Consider the following 21,972-nt stretch of genomic DNA (forward strand, 5'->3'; position numbering starts at 1 on the left):
TGGTACCAAAGACACAAACCAGCTCATCCAACTTTCCCTTTGGAATTTCTTGATGTCAGAAAAGATCTAAAGTGCTTTGTGTAGTGGATCCATCCTTGTAAAATGGACCTAGACAAGTCTAATGTTACACATACAAATAAACAGAATATATTATTACTTGTATGTATTTTCATATGTATTTAATCACAGATGTGTTTTCTACTAATGTAGACCGTGATTTATATCTAGTGGGTAATTTAAAATATATTTTTACCTTCACACATAATGCTATTGTGATTGCCTTTTAAAAAAAATATTTACAAAGTTGTTATATTTTGCTCTCACTTTTATAAAATGAAATATCCTTTCACATTTAGATAATTGTGTGGACAAAACTATGACTTGATTATCAAATGCCATATATTGTTGATTTTGTTCTCTTCTAGCCTCTTGTTGCTGTACCACATAGAATTCACTCAACAAGTAGAAATGTAAGAGAAGAAAAAACACGTTCAGAGATAAACTGTAAGTATATACTATACACAGTTAATAATTTTATGATGGAAAAATAAGATTTCAAATTGTAATTCAGTTAAAATTATTTTTGTTTTATTTTCTTCCTGATAGTGTTTCTTACTGAACACTGTTAAACATTAAGTCTAATGAGAGTAGTCAGAGTTTCATTTTCCTTTTTCTTTTGGCAATGTGGTGATGAGAAAGGAGATGTATTTATGTTACTGTTGAAAATGAGAAATTAAATTTCTGGAATAGATGAGTTAGAGGTATTTCTCACATGTGTACAAAACTCACCTAGAGAGCTTGTTCTAATACACCTCTGGATTCAGTAGATCTGGGAATGGGGTCTGAGGTTCTTTACTTCTAACAAGTTCCCAGGTTATATATATGCTCCTGCTCCAAAGGTCATACTTTGAGAGCAAGGAGAAAGAGACATCTACAAACTGACTGAGCATCTGAATTACCCAAGAGATTTAAAAATGATTTCAGGCCTCACTTTTCCACAGATTCTAATTCAGTAGGTCTTGGATTTGCCCAGGAATTTACCTTTTTAAATAGTTCTCTAGGTAATTTGTATGGACAGCCAAGTTATGTGCCCTTAGAGACAAACCATTTATTCACATGGGATCTGATAATATCAACTCATAAATGATAAACTGCCCAGAGGAATCTCTGGAATACAAAAGTACCTTACCTTTGGCGTTTCTTCCCACTCAGAGTGCTAATTTTCTGCCGTCAGACTTAATATAAGTTTTCTGTGAATTAAAACTTCATCCTCAGAGTCCTAAAATCCAAAATGACTTAAGATGACTATTGTTAAGAAATTGTTCTCAATTTTTGTCTCAATTAGTATGATAATAATAATATATCTCATACTGAGATGAATTCTTCTTCTTATGTCAAAAACCATTTGATGGAAAACAAAAAAGTAATGCAGGGATGAAGAGATTAAACCATGAGAGAGTGGTACAGTGCGTTCACAGCAAGCTTCCCATCTCTAGACTTCTAGCTTCTCAGTGGTCTTTTATAAACACCACTCCATTCTGGGAACCACCTCAATACACTATTTGACCTCTTCACTGGAAGTCCTCTGGAATTGCTCCTAAAAGGAGTAAACTCCTGAAAGAAAACATGGCAGGTTATAGAGAAAGTTCAGAAGAGGGATTTAGGACTCTTTACCAATAACTGGTTGTGGTGTTCATATTGAATTATCTCTAAAACTCCTGAAGCCACATGATATAAATTTGCTAATATCCCCACAAAAGTAATTTTATGAAAATGACAACCTTAACACATGAAAGCACATCCTGTTATTTTTAACATACAAAAATAATTTTGAAATGTCTTTATTTCTTTAATATATGAAAAGTAATTAGAGATGTATTTGTAGTTAATATAGGAAACTTTGTGCTCAATACTTTTGAACATCTAAAGTATTTTATCTACTTCTATTTAAAAATTATATTGGCAAGTCCCTTATAGCAAAGTTATTTCAGAAACATCTCTTACTAATTTATATCAGTGATTCTCAAGTGCATATGTATATGAATGTTGTCTGAGAATAAACACTGGTACCCCAGTTTTTCTGAGATTCTGATATGCCCACCTTTTGGTAGGGAGAGGAAATAGGCATCCTCCCTTCTTCCCTTTTTGCCAGTAATATGGGAATCACATCTCTCTGGATATGTTCTCCTTACTAAACTAAATGGTATTCAGGCAAAATGTGTAAAAATTACTCATCTACAGAAAGACTGCTTTTAGGAAGCCCTCTGCCTTCAGTTAGATATGATAGGCAAGGACTTATTTAAGAAGAAATCAACCTGAGATCCTTCTTGTTAGCCATAACAGGATTCATTTTTTGACCTAAAAGTTGCACTGTTGAAGGATCTGCAAGCAATATAATGTTCAGAAAATTTTCCCCTGGTTATTAAAATATCAAACTTTAAAAGGGTAGCATGGCATATGTCATATGTTCAGAGAAGTGATGGAAAAAATAGAGCAGAATCAGTAGACAATTACAGAAGATAGTTAGAAATTTTGACATTATTAAGAACATAAACAGTGTTGTGGACTAGGATGATTGACTAACGTGGTTCTGTAAATAGTAACTGGAAGACTGCAAAGTATAAAGGATGGGTCTCCATAGGGACTTGGCCCCCCTTTCTGGGAATGCATTCTCCATCCACAGTAATATAACATCCCTGCTACAGTAAGGGCTGTTAGTAAGGCATCATCCCCACACTCAGGGATTATTATAGTCCAGTGGGAGGAGCAGACATGCTCACAGGTGACAGTAACACAAGACAGATGCACAAGGTTGTCTTCATGTAACGTCACTACGATACACTTTTCAGTTTGAAAACAAGTGTAGGTGAGAAATATTCAATAGGCCTTGATCAAGATGAAGCATATGTTAGTTTAATACCTTGTAAAAATTATTTCATAATCTTTAGTGTGTGGTCATGTGTGAACATGTCTGAAAGGCTTATTCTGGAAGAACCTGCTCATCTTTACAGGCCAGAATTTGAGATCTGAGCCGGGAACAGCCAGAAAGCACACATATACACATGCACATATAATGGGGATATTATAGGGCTGTGTTTCTCAACCTTTTCCTAACTCATGCCTTTTGCTAAATATTCAAATCTTATGGTTTCCTTTAGTATTAATATTCATAATTTATAGTCTTAAATTCAAAACCTTATGAAAATGATTGCTTTGAGATCTCATTTCACTTTGGTTGACAGTTGCCTTTTCTGTCTGAAGCTCTTAGTAATCAAACTATGGAATATTGTGACTGCTTTTTTCTTTTTAATATCTTTATCGGTGCATTATAGATATACATAGTAATGGGATTCATTATGTCATATTTGTACATGCATATTGTCTGTCTTCCTTCCAGTGTATTTGTGCCTCTGATATTATCTCAGTGGTCTCATGTTTGACCCAAGTTTAAATACAGATAATGATATTCAGAAATCAAAGGTAAAGGAAGTGAAACACTCTGACATTAGAGCAGCAAAGAAAAGGGTGACTGTAATACAATTCATTTATGTCTACTCCAGCTGGTTTATATTTTGTCTGCATGTTTATTATTTAAACACACTTAAACTGTAAAAACATAACTGTCTCACACAAATCCTTAGTTAGGAATCTAGGGATAGCTTAGAGTGGTTCTGGCTCAGGTCCTCTCTTGAAGTTGCAGTCAAGATGTCACCTGGAGCTACAGATTTCTAAAGCCTTGATTTGACTAGAAGTTTGCTTCCAAACTCACTCACAAGACCTAGCCGAGGCTTCCATGTCCTTGCCATGTGTCCTATCCTCCAGGCTACTCACACAAGGGCCTCCTCCAGGGCAGGTGATCCTAGAGAGAGCCCAAGACAGAACCCTTGTCTCGGAAGTGATGTACCTTTACTTATATCTCTTCTTTTAGTCATACCCACCAACCCTGATCCTTTGTGGAGGACAGCTCCACGAACTGATGAATACGGGGCAGCAGAAGTCACGGGGGATCATGCTTCTGTCTGGTTTTTCTGTCAACTCTGTCTAGCCCACTAAATATCAAGATAAAATTGTCTCTTTTTTTTAATTGTGTCACAACACAATACCAAATTATATCCTGACTGTAGCATAATAAAATTTTGCTAATCATTATTATTATTATTATTTTTATTATTATTATTATTATTGTACAATGAAAAGACCCAAGATTAACAGATTAACTTAAGTATTAAGACTTCTTTGGACTTTATCCTGCTAAGAGATTCTTTATTTAAATCTTTGGATTATAACCATTGTATGGTAGATGATACAATTAAATGTGTTTTTGCCATGGACTGATTTTTAAATTATTACATAATTAAGGATATAGAAAATGATCCTGGCTTAACTTCTTTCTTTCTTTTTTTTTTTTTTTATTGTAAACAAATGGGATACATGTTGTTTCTCTGTTTGTACATGGTGTAAAGGCATACCATTCGTGTAATCATAAATTTACATAGGATAATGTTGGTTGATTCATTCTGTTATTTTTTCCCTTCCCCCCATCCCTCCTATACATCCTTCCTTCCCCCATTCTTGCCCCCCTCCCTAACCCTAACTCTAACCCTAAAACTAACCCCTCCCACGCCCCATTATGTATCATCATCCACTTATCAGTGAGATCATTCTTCCTTTGGTTTTTTGAGATTGGCTTATCTCACTTAGCATGATATTCTCCAATTTCATCCATTTGCCTGCAAATGCCATAATTTTATCATTCTTTATGGCTGAGTAATATTCCATTGTATATATATGCCACAGTTTCTTTATCCATTCATCAACTGAAGGGCATCTAGGTTGGTTCCACAATCTGGCTATGGTGAATTGAGCAGCAATGAACATTGATGTGGCTGTATCTCTGTAGTATGCTGATTGTAAGTCCTTTGGGTATAGGCCAAGGAGTGGGATAGCTGGGTCAAATGGTAGTTCCATTCCAAGTTTTCTAAGGAATCTCCATACTGCTTTCCAGAGTGGCTGCACTAATTTGCAACCCCACCAGCAATGTATGAGTGTACCTTTCTCCCCACATCCTCGCCAACACCTGTTGTTGCTTGTATTCTTGATAATCGCCATTCTAATTGGGGTGAGATGGAATCTTAGGGTGGTTTTGATTTGCATTTCTCTTATTACTAGAGATGTTGAACATTTTTCCATATGTTTGTTGATTGCTTGTAGGTCTTCTTCTGTGAAATGTCTGTTCATTTCCTTAGACCATTTGTCAATTGGGTTATTTGTAGTCTTGGTGTTGAGTTTTTTGAGTTCTTTATAGATTCTGGAGATTAGTGCTCTATCTGAAGTATGATTGGCAAAGATTTTCTCCCACTCTGTAGGCTCTTTCTTCGCATTGCTGATAGTTTCCTTTGCTGAGAGAAAGCTTTTTAGTTTGAATCTATCCCAGTTGTTGATTCTTGCTTTTATTTCTTGTGCTATGGGAGTCCTGTTGGGGAAGTCTGGTCCTAAGCCAACAAGTTGAAGATCTGGACCTACTTTTTCTTCTATAAGATGCAGGGTCTCTGGTCTGATTCTGAGGTCCTTAATCCATTTTGAGTTTAGTTTCATGCATGGTGAGAGATATGGGTTTAGTTTCATTCTGTTGCATATGGATTTCCAGTTTTCCCAGCACCATTTGTTGAAGAGGCTATCTTTTCTCTATTGCATATTTTTGGCCCCTTTGTCTAGTATGAGAAAATTATATTTATTTGGGTTTGTGTCCGTGTCCTCTATTTTGTACCATTGATCTACCTGTCTGTTTTGGTACCAATACCATGCTGTTTTTGTTTTAACTTCTTTCTTTTTCAGTTGGCCAAGTGAAATTTGATCCACCCTTAAGGAAGGAGACAGAACCACATCATGAACTTGTAAGTAGCATAGTCTTGGAATATTAACACTGAAAATAAATGTTTTAACTTGTCTTTGTGGTATATTGGTACTGACTATAAAAGCTAGTCATTAGTATTTTCAAAAGCATTTGGGGAAACAAAATGGTAAGTAATTCTAAAATTCTGAATAAATAAATCTGTGTTGCTGAGATTGAATATTTTCAAAATTATTTTAGGAGAAACTTACTAGTTTTTCCATTTCTTGAGTAAATGTTTTTAATGCAGGCCCTTTAATTATTTTTCCATTTTTACTTTTTTAAGTTTTTGAGAGGCGTGTGTGTACTAGGGTAAATACCTTGGTTTCTAAAACATTACAATAGAGTCAAATCTTTGTACAGGACTAAAACTCATAAATATAAGGCGTACATAGTAGATCGTTTGTCAGTTAAATGAATGAGACTTGCCAACTCTATGAATATTCTTCTCATGATTGTTTTTTTAATATGCTCCTTTATAGATACATGACAGTATTTTTAGTTATTAACAGAATTGATCCTACAGAAATTATTTTGCCAGAGCTCCAGATTATTGTATATTTCATTTCGTTTTCTTTCTGTTTAATGAGAAGAAAGCAATTGTTAAATACTAAAGGCCTGAAATGGGAGCTTTCTTCTTAAATTTGATACTTTTTTTAACCCACCTGACTAAAAGATAAAAAGGGAGTTATTAGTCTTTATGTTACGAGTTACTCTAATTCACTCTAATTCGGTGTGCCATCATGAAAGAGAATGTTAAAGAAAATGTCTTCATCAGATGTTATTATAACACTAAAGCCTGATGTTTATGTAGAGGGATGGAGAAGATTAAGAAAAGATGTTTATAAATGATAATTCTATTTTGTTAAGGCAGTTTGAGTTTATTTTGTGTTTCTCTTTTAAGTTGGCCTTGCATGTATTTAAATTCTATACTAATTTAGTAACTGCGTTATAAAGCAAAGTTGTGGCAATGTTGCTTTTTTAGAAGCTGCTTAATTTAATTTGACCTTGCGTTGCCTTAATTGTGTTAGCAGGAACTTACTACATTTGTAAAAGTTTCCCTTTGTGAATTCGTGGCTTATAGTCTAAGTATAAATAACCTGGGTTTCTTGGTCTCTGCTGAACAGCCCGACAGTGATGGTTTTTTCGACAGTTCAGAAGAAATATACTACACTGCAAGATCTAATCTGGTATTTCTCATCTTCTGATTTTTTTTTGTCAGCATTGTTTTAGTCTTGATATTTTTTTAAGATCAAATATTTTGTCTGGTTTTGTTATAAACTAAAGCTTGCCATTTAGCAAGTTGCCATATATTAGGAAATATAGCAATTTCCCCATAACAAGTTATACAGATATATCTATTCAAGTGTAATGTTATAGTAATGAATAAAAACATTTTTCCTTTTTATGAAAATAGTAATAAATTTTCTTATTCACATGAACTTTTTTAGAAATGACAATTCCCTGTAAACACGTTCAGTTTTTATGATATAACTCGTTTAATGAACTAAAAACCATTCACATATATATATATATACATTCATATATATAAAACTCTACACATTATGTCACATATGATATATATTATTCATATTTGTTACATATATTAATATATAATATATTCACATATTATATATTGCACATATAGATATATAATTTAAAAATTAACTTACCCTTAGTTAATAAAGAACTCATTCTCAGATAAAATTTTAATTTGCAGCATTATGCCATATCTACTTTTCTCAAAAAATATCTGGATTATACAGCAGCCCTGAAGTTATAAATAATAATACTATTGTATCATTACATGAGGGAATGGAAAATTAGACCTGGTAGATATTAAATTTAAATAGTACATTTAACAGTTGTTATGAATTTTTCTATTTCTGTGTCTATTCAAAACCTCAAGTTATCCCCATAGTTATTCCCAGATTCCACTTTTCTGCCTTTTAAGTGGAATTTTTCCCCCTCTTCTTTCTCTCCATCTTAATAATATACCTCTTTCAATTTTGGTTGACTTAAAAGATTCTTTTTATTATGTTCTTAAATCGACACTCTCTAACATTCATCAAACATAAAAAAAGATTTTGTGGACATAATTTCTTTTAGAGAGGAAGCTACTGTCTTGTTGGAAAAAATAAACTCTTAGCTATGCAATAAAATATATAATGGCTTATTAACATTTTGCCAGGTAACAGCTGTTGATGAAGGCAAGCTGACATAATAGATACTGTAGATATCAGAGAAGGAAAAGTGCTTTGGCCAAATGTGGCAGATCTGGTTCTGGGAGGGACTAACACTGATGTCAGTATTATGGAGTAGCCAGCGATTCTTCAGGAAGGGAATGAACAAATAACCCTTGTGTGGAAATAGTCATTGGCACAGCCACATTTTTTAAAAATGTCCAGTAAATAGCTAAAATTAAGAAACTATTATATTAGCACTAGAAATATGGAATTAACTCAGAGGTGGTTATAAATCATCAAAGAAGAAATGGTGAAACCTTGAAATTGCATGCATTGCATAGTTGGAACTAAAGAAAGAGCAGAAAACCTGGTTACCACAGGCATGATGCCAGTGTTTAGCAGTCAGAGCCTCCGTTGGAGGGAGGAAGCTTGAGACTCAGTAGATGCACTGTCTCAAAAGATGGAGGGATGTGTCACATTGCTCCACATGGTAGTCAAGTATTAAGACTGAGAATTAACTGTCAGAGACAGAATATCTGAAGAAAACATTGTCAGAGACTTCTGGATGAAAAATGTCTTCAGAATTAGACATATGTAGGCTAGCATGACAATTAGTTTGATTTGTTGTAGAGATGAAAGACCACAGATCAAAAAGTTTAAGTTGACTCTAGTATTTACTAATATCCTCCATGCAGAAAAGACAACAAAACCAGAAAGATCATACTTTAGAGTTGTAAACATCTTCTGTATCATGTGTGGAGCTAGCCTGGTAGCTTGACTGGGTTGTATTAGGATGTCTGTTTCCCGTCAACCCCTCCCCACCCTATAGTCTGGAGTTTCTTATGATTCAGGGGAGCAGTTGATGGGAGAGAAGGTGGCTCAGGAACAGTTAACTTAAACATAGTTCTGGCAGAAGAGGAATAGAAGAAACACTTGTCAAATTCTACAATTTATAATTAACCTTAAAAGCTCACTTCTAATAATAGCAAAGGTTGGCCTTATTTGGAGGATTTTATATGCCAGACAGACAGCCTAAACACTTGAAATATGTATTCATATCATGGTTTTGATCAACAAGGGGAAGCAGACAGGGCAGGGAGAGGAGAATATCCCAAGAGATTATCACCTAGTAATAACATAGCTATATTTTTTCCACATTTTTTTTATTATTGGTACACTAGCTGTGCATATTAATGGGATTTGTTACATATTTGTACATGCACATAATATAGGAATATAATTTGGTCAATATCACTCCCCAGCACTTCCTCTCCCATATAGCCATCTTGTGGGTTTAAGTACACTGTGATTGTCTAAAATTGCTTAGAGACACATTTCTTAGAAATATCCCAGCCATTAAGTCACATATGACTATATTATTATGCTTATTTTATAAATGAAGAGGTTTAAAGTACAAAGAAACTGATATTTGTTCTTTAGCGAAGAATAGCAGAGCTTGGCCAAACCTAAACCCTGTGCTATATTGCCTCTACCTGGTATCTTCATAATTTCTTGTACTTTTTTTTTTTTTAATTAGGATATGGGTATGTCTGTCTCTCCCCTACCCCCACCCACGTCTTTGTCATTTAATCAACATAAATGTCTCATAGGTTTTTTTTTTCTAACTGTGATAAAATATTCATAGCATAAAATTTACCATTTTGACCTTTTTAAAATTATAGTTCATTGAAATTAAGTACATTCACATTGTTGTGCAATTATCACCAGAATGGTTCCTCTTCCCAAACTGAAACTCCTTACCCATTAAATGATAATTCCCATTCCTTCTTCCCCATCTCCTGGCAGCTACCATTCCATTCCCTGTCTCTATGAATTTGACTACTCTAGGTACCTTTGATAAGTGGAATTGTACAACATTCGTCCTCCTGTGACCCGGCTTACTTCACTTAACATAATGTCATATAAGTATCTTTTAGCTGCCATATTGTAGCAGGCAGGACGTGCCTTTTAAGGTTGGATGATATTCCATTGTATTTAAATACCGCATTTTGTTATCTGTGAACACTTGGCTTGCTTTTACCTTTTGACTACCGTGGAATAATGCTGATATGAACTAGAGGAGCAACTATCTGTTTGAGTTTCTGTATTTTTGGATATATAATTAGATGTGGAATTGCTAGAACATATGGTGATTTTATATTTAATTTTTTTGAGAAACTGCATACTGTTTTCCACAGCAGCTAAACCATTTTACATTCCCACCAGCAGTGCACAAGGGTTCCAGTTTCTGCACATCCTCAGTACTTCTTATTTCTTCCTTTTTCTTTTGTTTTGGTTTTGATGGTAACTATTCCAATGGATGTGACATATCCATGGAAACTTTAACTCTTTCAATACTTGTTGCTGGCCTCTAAAACATGATGAACCAAAATATCTGGCTCTCATCTTAGTAGGTGCTTGGCACCAGAGATTGGCCCTAAATCTTCTGGGTTCCAAAAAAAAAAAAATTTACTCCCTTGAAGAACTTGTTGCTTTTTTAAAAGTTACATGTTGTTATTGATTTCTGGTTGTCTTAAATGACAAATATTTTCATTTTGTAGTGTGCACATATACCTCAATTTTTCTTGCTACCCAAAAGCAACCTAAAAAAATCTGTCAATCAAAATATATGAAGCCAGAAGACTAAAACTTGATATTTACAATTGGCAGTTAGTAAGAAAAGTCTATAAATTTTGAAAGATGACGAGTTTAAAAACAACAACAAACTTCACTGTAATGTGATAATTATTTAGTAAGACTTTTGCCCATAGCCATAAAAATGGGTTTATTTAACCTACAAAATGCTATCTTGAGATTAAGAGATTATGTTACGAATATGTCACAGCTGATATTTTTCTCTAATATGCCTAGTTTTATTTTTACTTTGTATTTTGAAGTGTATTGAAAGTTACTTATATATAAATACTTTGTTGTTATAAAGGAACATAAAATAACCATTGCTCTGAAGAATAAACCTACTGATAATTTTCCAGACTTTCAGTAAAAGTCAGTTATTCTATTTGAGACCTGGAAGGGGACTTCTGCTTTTATTAGATTCCTGCAGGATCAGTAAATGAATGTTACAACCCCACTTGATTTCTGACAATTTTAAGAAATAAACAGTCTTCTTTGCATTACCCTGGATTCACTCCCTCTTTATTTCTGTAAATCATCTATCACATTAAAAGTTGTCACTAACGACCTTATTCATATAATTTTTTTTTTTGATGAGGAAAGCAATTTTCCTTGCCTTATCTTTTTTTCCCTTGGTTAAGATATATTACTAAATTATTTTTTCTTTTGTGTTTTATAGCCATCTATATCCATTCTATTGACTCCTGCTGTTTCTCATCAGGTATACACTTTATAATCTCCCAAAGGAATTTTTTTTTTAAATTGCAGTAAGATTTTCTTGATCATATTTCCTTTTCCAGTGTTCTATATTATCTCCTTCTTTCTTTTTCAGTTCTTTCTCATGCCATCTTTTCTTAGAATTTCCATCTTAGGTTAGGAATACTCCTGTGATCATTAAAATGAACCACTGGCATTAGGACTTCCTAACCCCAAAATTTACTTTAATTGTGCCACAGGAACCATCTTGAACTTTTGTTTGAGCCTTTAGGTTGAATCTCTGCTAGATTGTTGCATGTTTTCATTCTGTGTTGCTACTACTGATGTTACTGTGTAATTAAGCATTGTCATTCATAAATAAGTGATGCTTCGTTAATGCTACTGATTTTTTTATGCATGCATGCTCAAATGTATTCTTACTTATCTTAAAAGGATGGACAAACAATACCATCATCTAGGGTTACTTTGAGTGCTTTTCTAAGCATATTTTTGAAGTACTTTTCTAATATGTGATAACTTTCAAATCCATTTCGAAAAACCTTTTAGATAAGTCTTTCTTAGACTACTCTAAAGATATGTAAATAACTACTAACTCTGCCCTGCTTTTACTTTTGTTCTTTTCTTTTTGTTTATTCTCATATTCTGTGTCTGATTTACTGGCTAAATTCCTGCCATATAGGAGGTATGAGGTAAATAATGGTTGCATTGAAAGAGATTAGACACATCCTAGGAGGATTTAGTGTGCTACTTCATTTGATGATATGGCTAGCACATTTTTTGCTCCCTGGTTGCTATAACATAACTTGATTTAAGGAGAAGAAATTGTTGGTAAAGAACAAGCCCCTTTCAGTTTTACTTTTCCTGGTAGGACTTGGGAACATGACATATTTAATCATCAGATTTGATATATCTACAAATTCTCTCTTGGACTGAATGTTTTTCTATATATAAGCCTATACCCAGTTTTCTATTAAAATATTACTTTGGTTGTTTTAAATGCTTCTCTTTACCTTCCCAAGTATACCGCTGATCTCTGTTGGTTTTTTTTTTTTTAAATCATTGTCATCAACCTGCCTGCTTATTGTCACACACTAGCTGAGCTGGATGTTGTGACACATCTGTGTTTATATAGAAGTCAAGTCCACTCTGCACAGTGTGTGGTTTTGGAAGCTATCATTGGATTAAAAGTTTGAGAGATTATATTGGCTAGAGGTATTGTTGGTCTGGTAGAGGGCTTAGGTTGCCCCTGAAGAAAACAGACATGAACCTAACACTGTATTCATAGAGATTAGTACTTCTCTTTACTGAATACCAAAGTTTAAAGATTCTTACATAAAGTGATGATCATTTTAATTGTGTGGCAAAATACTTGAGAGGCAGTCTTGTGATACCAGTGATTTTATCATATTAAGATATATCATTAGGGCTGGAGCCGGAGCTCAGTGGTAGAGCGTTTGCCTCTTCCTGTGTGAGGTACTTGGTTCGATCCTCAGCACCACATAAAATAAAAAAATAAAGATATATTATAAGTTAAAGAGAACAGTTTCCTTTTATTAGAATTTCACGTGATACCAGTGTGATAGTTGACTAATCTTTGTTTATGATGTGTTATCTTTTCTGTCACTGGTAAGAACATTGATTATTATGCATGGAAGAACACAAATATTGAAGAAGACAAAACTTGAGCCTTGTCTAAAAGATTTTGATTTAGATCTTCATCATATATTTATATATATTTTTGACAGGTCTTAGAGTACTTAAATTTTAAAGGATTTTTCTCTTAAATACAACATATTACTTTAAATCCTCATATTCCTAGGCTTAGTATTTTGTGATCTATTTGTATTTGTGTATCTTAAGAATGAAGTTGTCTATTTGTAGGAAAATAAACAATTGGCATTTCAACAAGCATTTATTCAGGGCACAGTGAGTGTGTGCCAGGGGACTGTGTTAGACCTTGGGCTGTAGGGAAGGAAGGATTTGACCTTTTCTCTTTGAGTAGATCACAGCCTGGCTGCTGTTTAACAGACTTGTAAATAGATTAAAAGGCAGTATAAGTGCTTGAGATTTGTTTTAAGTGCTGTGGAGGAGTAGAAAAGACTACAGATAACTCTTAGCTTTGGAAGTTTGCTCCAAGGTGGCTTTTGCATCAAGTCCAATCATGTTGTCTTATAAAATAAAAAGCACTTCATGCATACACTATATTCTAATGAGAGTAAAATGTATTTAAACTATTAAAATAATTCCCCCTTTATAGTTAAAAGGGTACTTAAAATACAGTGTCTTTTTTTAAAAGGGGAGAAAAGCTAACTTCACTTCATTCTCTCCATAGTTGGTGGAAAGCACGTTCCTTTTTCTCAAGAAGTTGTTTGAGGCAAGCACATGCATTGTGTTGTTCATTCCTTTGAATTTTAATTCTCAATACCCTATAACCTACAGCATTCGGTGGAAATGTTTAAATAGTCAAGGAATTCCCTTAATATTCACTTGAAATTTTATTATTTTACTGTTTAAAATATTCTTAAAAGTCCTTCAGTGCAGTTTACAATCTTGTGCTACTTTGCATATATGATTTACTTTTAAAATAACACCCAATTTTACATGTTTTAAAAATTAATTACCAGCACAAAGCATCAGTAGAAATATGTGAATGTGTATATATACATAATTATTTCAGATGCTATATAAAAGCAAACCAAGATTTTGTTGCTTATTCTATGTTCATTTTTTGCGTCATTTATAGCTTAAGAATACTTTATTTCAGCTTTTTTTGGTTTCTAAACCTGATTTTTAAATATTAATTACAGTAGCAATAGCCATAAATGAAACTTGCATATCATTCAGGAAAAAAAATTCCCAGAAAAAATACTCAAATAATTTAAAATCAGGACAACAAGCATATCTCTTATTGTTGGAAGTCCAACCGTACCTTCTTTTAAGAACATATAGCAATACAGATTTATTTGGGGTCTGGAGCTTCTCTTTTAAAAATGATATATAATAGTGTGTCGTGATAAGTGATACAATGCTCTGATGCTACATATTTTATTTTGTACCATTAGATCTACAATTAGAATATGGACAAGGACACCAAGGTAGTTACTTTTTAGGTGGAAACAAGTAAGTAAAGTTCTTTAAAAATTAACTTAAATTTCAAAAATTCAGTTGTCTTTAATATTATATTTTAATATTTAAGATAGTAAGGTATGTTGTTGGACTGTTGGATATATTTTATAATATGCCTTGACTTTTTCCAGTGCTTCTGTGCTTGTCACTTATGGTTGATAATTGTTATAATGGAGAGGATCAACTTAAATTTCTTATATCAAGCTACTTTGCTTATCTTACCTGTTAGACAAAACCAAATATAATCCAACTGAAGATAAATATGTATTTCAGCAGTTGATTTCTTTCCAAAGTAAACCTGTTTATTCCATACAAAACTTGCTGTTACATCTCCCAGATGTGTTGGCCACTGAAAACACTGGAATTATTCACACTAAGAAATACGCATTTTAACTTTTAGCTGTTATTTTTTTAAAAAGTGGATAGTAGTTAAAATACATGTTTAAAATCTTAAAAGTTATCAGCTCATGTAAGAAACAAATTTTACAGTCAGTGCCTACTCTATACCAGGCACTATCTTAGTGATAAGGTGCATGCTGGTAAAGAGGCAGCTTATAAACTGAGTTTACACCAGAGTTAACATATGGGAGTCTGTCCTCTGCCCTTCTGCTTCTCATTTCCTGAGTTTATAGTTAAAATTATCATTGTAAAAACTAATTTATGATGGAAATCTTCCATTAATGTAGATATTTGTTATAGTAATCAAATTAGGATTTCAAAATATAATTTCAATTAAATTGACAAATGAGACATATTTCATATTTTAAGTTAAGCAGTTGAGAAATAATGACATAGCTTAGTTTTAAGGATAATAATGCAAATTATGTTTTTAAATAAACTAAACATTTTAACTTTTTACTTAAATAGACTCTTTTCACAATACAGAAAAAAGATTTTAAATGACAACCTAGAGAAATGCATTGGTTTTGATTCATTCTGAACTTCAGTTAAATTTGAGGGGTTTATTTAGTATTATTATTAGCCTTGATAATATTATTAAGTCTCTACTATTATGTTTAGCTTTTATGTTTCTTAAGATGTAAAATAATTAAAATTTCCTTGGTAGAAAATGAAGTTTTACCTAAACAGTACTATTTGCTGTATATTCAACAAAGAGTAGTATATCTCATTATGGGTCAATAAACAAAAATTTTATGTGTTTTTAATATTATCTTGTCTATATATGAGGCCACTGATTTTAAGGAGCTTATTAGCAAAATTTTGGTGTATCTAAGAAACTAAACAATTTGGAAGCAATATTTCATTTACCCTTTTTTGCTTCTAAGATATTTTTAAATTATGTACTTGAAAATACAAATAATGTGACTTGTCACTAAGTGCTTTTCCAGATTCTTAATTCCCATTGCTTGATTTCTGATTGTTAGTGATTTTCATACTATGTAGTTACTTTGGCTAGGTAAAATGTTAATAATTTGCCCAACCTTCATTTTTGATTAATTGGATCCCTGCTTAAGGAACTGTTTTCTATATAACGAATCATTGGCAAGGTAGGTTAGCCAAAAGTCTGACCTTGGCTGTGTTTCATGTATAGGTATATACATACAGGTGACATGAGCATGGATGTAGCACTTCTCTTACTGTATCTATATGTCTGCTTTATTCTTGTGACTAGGCAGTGTTTTAAACTCAGGAGATTTCCTGCATTCTCCATAGGTGATCAGGCAGACAGATTCCATTGATGGGTTTTTACCTATTCTAGATCATGTGGAAACTACTGATTAGAATTGTTACAGAGGGGGTTTCCTTTTAACTGAAGGCTTACATGTTTTAACTTAACACTGGGTGTACCGCCTCCTTTGAATTCTGGTTCACTGGAGTCAACTCTTCTATTTATTTAAAATCAACAAAACATTGTTTTAAAAGAAAACAATTATTCCTGATTTTGTTTTTAATGTAGAACAAAAATTCAAAGATAATTCTTTTAATAAATAATAAAAAGCAATAATGAAAGAACAGATTAAATTATACAGTTCCTGGTCCAGTTAAGTTAGTAGTAGTAATGCCAAGCCCCAACTCAGAATTAGCTTTCCTGTAAACCACTTGACTTTGAGAAATTTACCTTCCACTATCTCTTGCAAAATGGGATTATAATAGTACCTGCGTCATAGAGTGAAATGGAACAGTTAGCGTAAAGCAATTGCTTTGCACATTTAGGGTTCAATAAGCACTTATTAACTGCCCTTATTTATAGAAGTTACTCAGTAATAAATCATTTATTGTATAAGGAAGTGAATAATAAATGAATAAAACTTTCAAAACACTTCAATTTCAGAGAAATAAGGAGTTTCTTGGTTTTAAATATAATCAGAAAAGTATATACACATTGGAAACAGTAAGGCAATTTTGAAAGAATTTAGTAATCTACAGCATAAATTCCTTAGCTAATTAAATCTGCTAAATAGTTTGATGACTTTTTTCCCTTCATGAACTAAATCTGTTTGTACATTGTTCCATTTTTAATTTTTCAATCAATATTTCCATCAGAAATTAGATTGACTTAGTAATTCAACTTTATTATTGTTATTTTTGTCTTTCACTTCAAAAAATTTCCATAGTAGAAGAATTAAGTGGACCAGTGGATAGTGATGTTATTTGTTGTGTAGCTCTCAATCTTGGTAATAAATCAGCATCACATTTTCTCCAGTATGTGAATTCTATAACTTTATTAACAAACTATCTTCACATATAGTATGATGTTTATAAATAAGTAAATAAAAACTAAAGGCTAAGCCTGCCATTCCAAGTTCTTTCATGCAGCCTTTCATTTTAAGATTCTTTTTAAAGAGTAGAATACTGTAGAAATTAAATTACATGTGGTAGCTGAAAGTAAAAGGACAGTTTAAGTTCTGTTTGTGATTATTGTCAAGTCTTAATGTTCTCCACTGGAGAAAGAAATACCTCAAAAAATATGTGCTCAAGAAAATATTTTTCATATTTTCTAAAATGATAGGTGAGTCTATTATACAGCTCAGAGACATAACATTTAGTTTGGCAAAATAGTTTAAAGCAGCACTTCTCAAATTTTAGACTCAGAATCCCATTATTCTCAAAAAATTAAGAACTCCAAAGTGCTTTTGTTTATATGGATTATGAATGTCAGTATTTATGGTATTGCAAGTTAAACTAAAGAATTTCCAAGATACTTAATTAGTTTTAAAATAATATATATCATCCTAAGTAACATACATTTTTTTTATTATTTCTTGTTCTAAAAAAACAGTTCAAATGCTACCTCTTTCCAGTGCCTTCTTTATTGCTTCACTGATAGCTCTCACATGAAACTTAGAGACAGCAAATCATTGCAATAAGGAATTTTATGTGGTTTATGTATGTCAGTGCAATACAGGAAACTGTTGAAGCCCGTTATTAACATTGTTAATGAGAAATAGCTGCTTTTTCCTGAAAAAACGTAGTATCAGAAAAAGTGACATTGTTTTATAGTATTGTAAATCTCTACATTGGCTTAATAGAAGACAGCTGAATTCTTGTGATACATCTTAGACTTTATGGAAAACTTTCAATGTATACTCATGGGAAGTTAAGAGTAAGAAAGGTAAAATGTACATGAAAATAGTTTTGACTTTGTAGAACCCCTACAGGAGACTGTGAGATTGATCTCTGGACCTAGTTCAAAGAAATGTTGCTTAGTCAAAAATAATAAAACACTAATGAAGTACTTACTATGTCCTGAGTTACTCTTTTAAGTACTTTACCTGTATTAATTCATTTTATCTTTAAACGCTTGGATGCAAGTACTATTGTAATTCCCATTTTAACATATAAGGAAACTGAATCATGAGGTATCAAAGTGACATATCCAGGACCACATGGCCCTCAGAGGTGGGGCAGGGTTCAGATTCTGGGTCTTGGTTTAAAACCTGTCCTCATTTTGTTCTACTGCTTCTAGCTGGAAGCTCTTGCCATCCTAGAGCTGGCCCTGGGAGAGCTTTATAAATATAATATTTGACTGTGGTTCCTCAATTTTTCTGTCCACTTGCAATTAGTTTTTCTGTGTCATTGACCATTCTAGATTCATAACTTTGTCATTTTTTAAAACTTATATTGTTATTAAGCCAGCCTAATAAAATATTTGATGGCTAAAAGCTATTCTATTTATTGTTCATAATAGAGAGCCTTTCAGTTTCTCTAGTTTTATGTTTTGATAATTTTACACATAGTTTTCCCCTAGATATAAAAGGAAAACATATTTAGAAAGTACTCTTATAACTTTGAGGGAGAGTAAATTTCCTGCTGAATCATTTTATCCCAGTATTTTTCAGTAACTGTATTTCTATCTATTCCATTAGCTCTGAGAAGACTATTGAGTTTTTATGCTTGAAGAGTATAATGTAGGTGGTATATTACGTGAACTTGCAGTGAAGAGAAGTAAGGGAACTTCAGGAATGTCTCAAATTCTCTTACATTCCTAAAATTTAAAATTTTATATACTGTTCCTAATGGTAAAATCCTCACACCTGGTCTGATACAGGCTTAGTCTCCCAAAAGTGTAAATGTGTTTGCCAGTGCACCACTGGAGAACAGAGCCTTCAGGTAAGTGAGTGTCTTCCGTGAAAGCAAAGTGCTACTACATTCATGTATTCACATCACATGCATGCATGCTTCTGCAGAGAGATCCAACATGTTGAGCTTCATTTTGTAGGATTGCCTGAGAGCATGACTTTTTTCAGAGTGTGTCACCTTCCTTACTTTAAGAAAAGGAAAATATAATTTCAGGTGTCAGGTATAATATTCCAGGTAAAATTTGAATCCTGGAAACCCCTGACAATAACCCTGCAATTATTGTTTTGTCAGTACTGTTGTGACATTTCATGGTGAGTTGTCTTCTGTTCGAACTGGTATTTTTCAATGAACATTAGGATTTAATTTGTTCATTTAACATTTATAAAGATATTAGCAACAGAAAATAGAGATATCTCATTAAGTATGACTTGTTTTATGGTACAGAGGTGATCATTATAGCAAATTATTGGTAAATGGTAAAAAAGTAATCATTCAAAAAATTCTGGGTAAGGTTAAAGTGATAAAAATATATACATAATATTCCTTTGCTATTTGTCAACATTGGTTTTTGTTGTTTTTCCTTTTAAGGAGTCTTCTGAAGTCTGTTGAAGAAGAATTACATCAGCGGTAATTTAATTTTTAGTTAAGCTTTAAATAATTTATGTCACAGATGAGTAAAGTCATTTTGCCCCCTTGTCTGTCATGTAGAGAGGATTGTTTTAACTTATTCTAGCCTGTAAAGACATAGAAATAAAATTCTGCCTTGCAGAAGCCCTTCCTGTCTTTTTAAGAATTTCTTCTTGGGCTGGGGAGATAGCTCAGACGGTAGAGTGCTTGCCTTGTAAGCACAAGGCCCTGGGTTCGATCCCCAGCACCAAAAAAAAAAAAAAAAAAAGAAGAATTTCTTCTTAAGGTCTTTGGTAAAGTAACAGTGGCATTATTCTTTTTCTTTAGAGGACACGTGGCACACTTAGAAGATGATGAGGGGGATGAGGATGAATCCAAACAGTGAGTTTGTTTCTCTTCTTTGGTAAAAAGAAAAGATGTCATTTGACCTTATTTCTTAAATCTAGCAGTTTAATATTGACAATAATTTTAACATAATTAGTAACAGCATCATAGGACATACCATAGGCTTTTCCTTTTTTCTATCACAGTTTTGTAGTTAGCTTGGGCTGCCCTAATAAAATACCTTAGACTGGGTGACATAACAATAAAAGTGTATTTCTCACAGCTCCAGAAGCTGGAAAGTTCAAGGTCTAGGTGCTGGCCTGTTTGGTTCCTGGTGGTGGCCACCTCTGCAGTGTGTTCGCATGGCTTTTCCTCAGTGTGTGCATGTGGCGGAGAGGAGGGCAGTATCTTCTCTTTTAGTTTCTTCCTAGAAGCCCTTTCTCCAAGTATAGTCACACGGGGGATTAAGACTTCAAGATATGAATTTTGGGGAGACACAATTCAGTCCATAACACTGATTAATAACAACTTAGGAAAAAAACTAACAGTTTTTTATTGTACTTAGTAATTGCTAGCTGCTGTAATTACTATAACTACAAAGAAGTTTATTTTATGCTTCATTAAATTTCATTGAATGTATTTCAAAGAAATACTTTGGATAAATGTGTGCATTTTTAAAGGGGAATTTTTTTATTATTATGTGTATATTACTGCTTAGTCCTTTAAATTCAGTAGTTTTTGTTTGCTTGTTTTGATAAAGATTAAGTTTCCAGTAGACAGGAGCGTCTGACAGGCTCTTGGGCATGTGTGTTTCTTCTTCACCTTGTTACTCTGACCCTGAGTCAGGTCACTTAACCTCTGGGCCTCAGTGTCCTCATCTGAGACATTTTCTGGACCATCTTTTAATTTTTTCTGTTTCTGAAACTTATCCTAAGTTTAATGAATCTTAACCTCATTCAAATTCTGCCTGTCATTTCATAGAGCACATATATTGCCTTTGATGAGATTCATCAAAGATATTTCATACCTAAAAAATAGCGCAAATGAAGATTATGATGTGATTTATATTGTATCATTTTTTTTCCTCTACCAGGTGCCACTTATGTTCTTATATTATTTACCTTTAATTGAAATAAATTGGAATTTTATTCATCTTTCCTAGTTTCAGGTATAATATTTAAACCAAGAGGGCATATCTTCCCAATTACTTCTGAATAATACTTCATTCAACATAACTTGTACATTTCACAGATTATTTCAGAAAAAACTCACAATCTTAGAAAATGGTACTTGTTTTTGCAGGGTTTTCTTCCATATAGATTTGAAAAAATAATTACATTTAGTGATGATTTATTTGTAAAATGAAGCGTGCTGATTCTAAACTTTTTGTTTTTAGTTCAACCATGAAAGCAAAAGTTCCACCACCTCTTCCACCAAAGGTAGACAGGTTTATTTCTTAATTTGAATTCTGTGTGTGTATGTCTATGTGTGTATTATTATTCTGCCACTTAATACTGTATTGTAAGTTACTCTAGCTTATTTTTATTTGTGATCCACAAAGAATAATTATGAAGTTGCTGTGATCTAAGATAATTTGATTATTTTTGCCTTTTGAAAATACCCAACTTATTCTTTCCTAAAGTGAAATAAGTGTTTTGATGGATTAGTATTATTTCACTTGAGTTAGAAAACAAATGTTACTAGAATTATTTTTTCTCAAACTCTGTAATTTGTTAACTGATCACTGAGAATGAGTAAAGACTGGTAATTTATCCTCACAAATATTTAATTTTCAGAAGATGATTATAAATTAAAAATACAAAATAAAACAGTAACTTTCAAAAAAATTTTAACAACAAAATCCCTGTGCCAAACAAAATCATCATAAAATATTAAAAATAACTGCAACTGACAGGTTTCTTAAAG

The 21,972-nt window shown here is 32.8% G+C and overlaps 1 protein-coding gene across 5 annotated transcripts in view; it reads left to right on the plus strand.

Annotated features, from left to right (window-relative positions):
* Positions 1-21,972, plus strand: part of Map4k3 (mitogen-activated protein kinase kinase kinase kinase 3) — a 189,389-nt gene that overhangs the window by 129,656 nt on the left and 37,761 nt on the right. For 4 of the 5 annotated variants that reach the window (XR_007104767.1, XM_047523474.1, XM_047523475.1 and 1 more), the window contains 7 exons: positions 426-504; positions 5,836-5,894; positions 7,018-7,080; positions 14,489-14,547; positions 19,684-19,722; positions 20,050-20,103; positions 21,443-21,485. Coding sequence is in view for 4 of the 5 variants with exons in the window: in XM_047523474.1 (XP_047379430.1) it covers positions 426-504; positions 5,836-5,894; positions 7,018-7,080; positions 14,489-14,547; positions 19,684-19,722; positions 20,050-20,103; positions 21,443-21,485 (396 nt within the window). In the remaining variant the exon portion in view is untranslated. The remainder of the gene's footprint in view (positions 1-425; positions 505-5,835; positions 5,895-7,017; positions 7,081-14,488; positions 14,548-19,683; positions 19,723-20,049; positions 20,104-21,442; positions 21,486-21,972) is intronic. The other variant, XM_047523476.1, reaches the window with a different exon arrangement.

Source organism: Sciurus carolinensis, chromosome 13, assembly GCF_902686445.1.
Source record: "Sciurus carolinensis chromosome 13, mSciCar1.2, whole genome shotgun sequence".
In the NCBI taxonomy this organism is placed as follows: domain Eukaryota; kingdom Metazoa; phylum Chordata; class Mammalia; order Rodentia; family Sciuridae; genus Sciurus; species Sciurus carolinensis.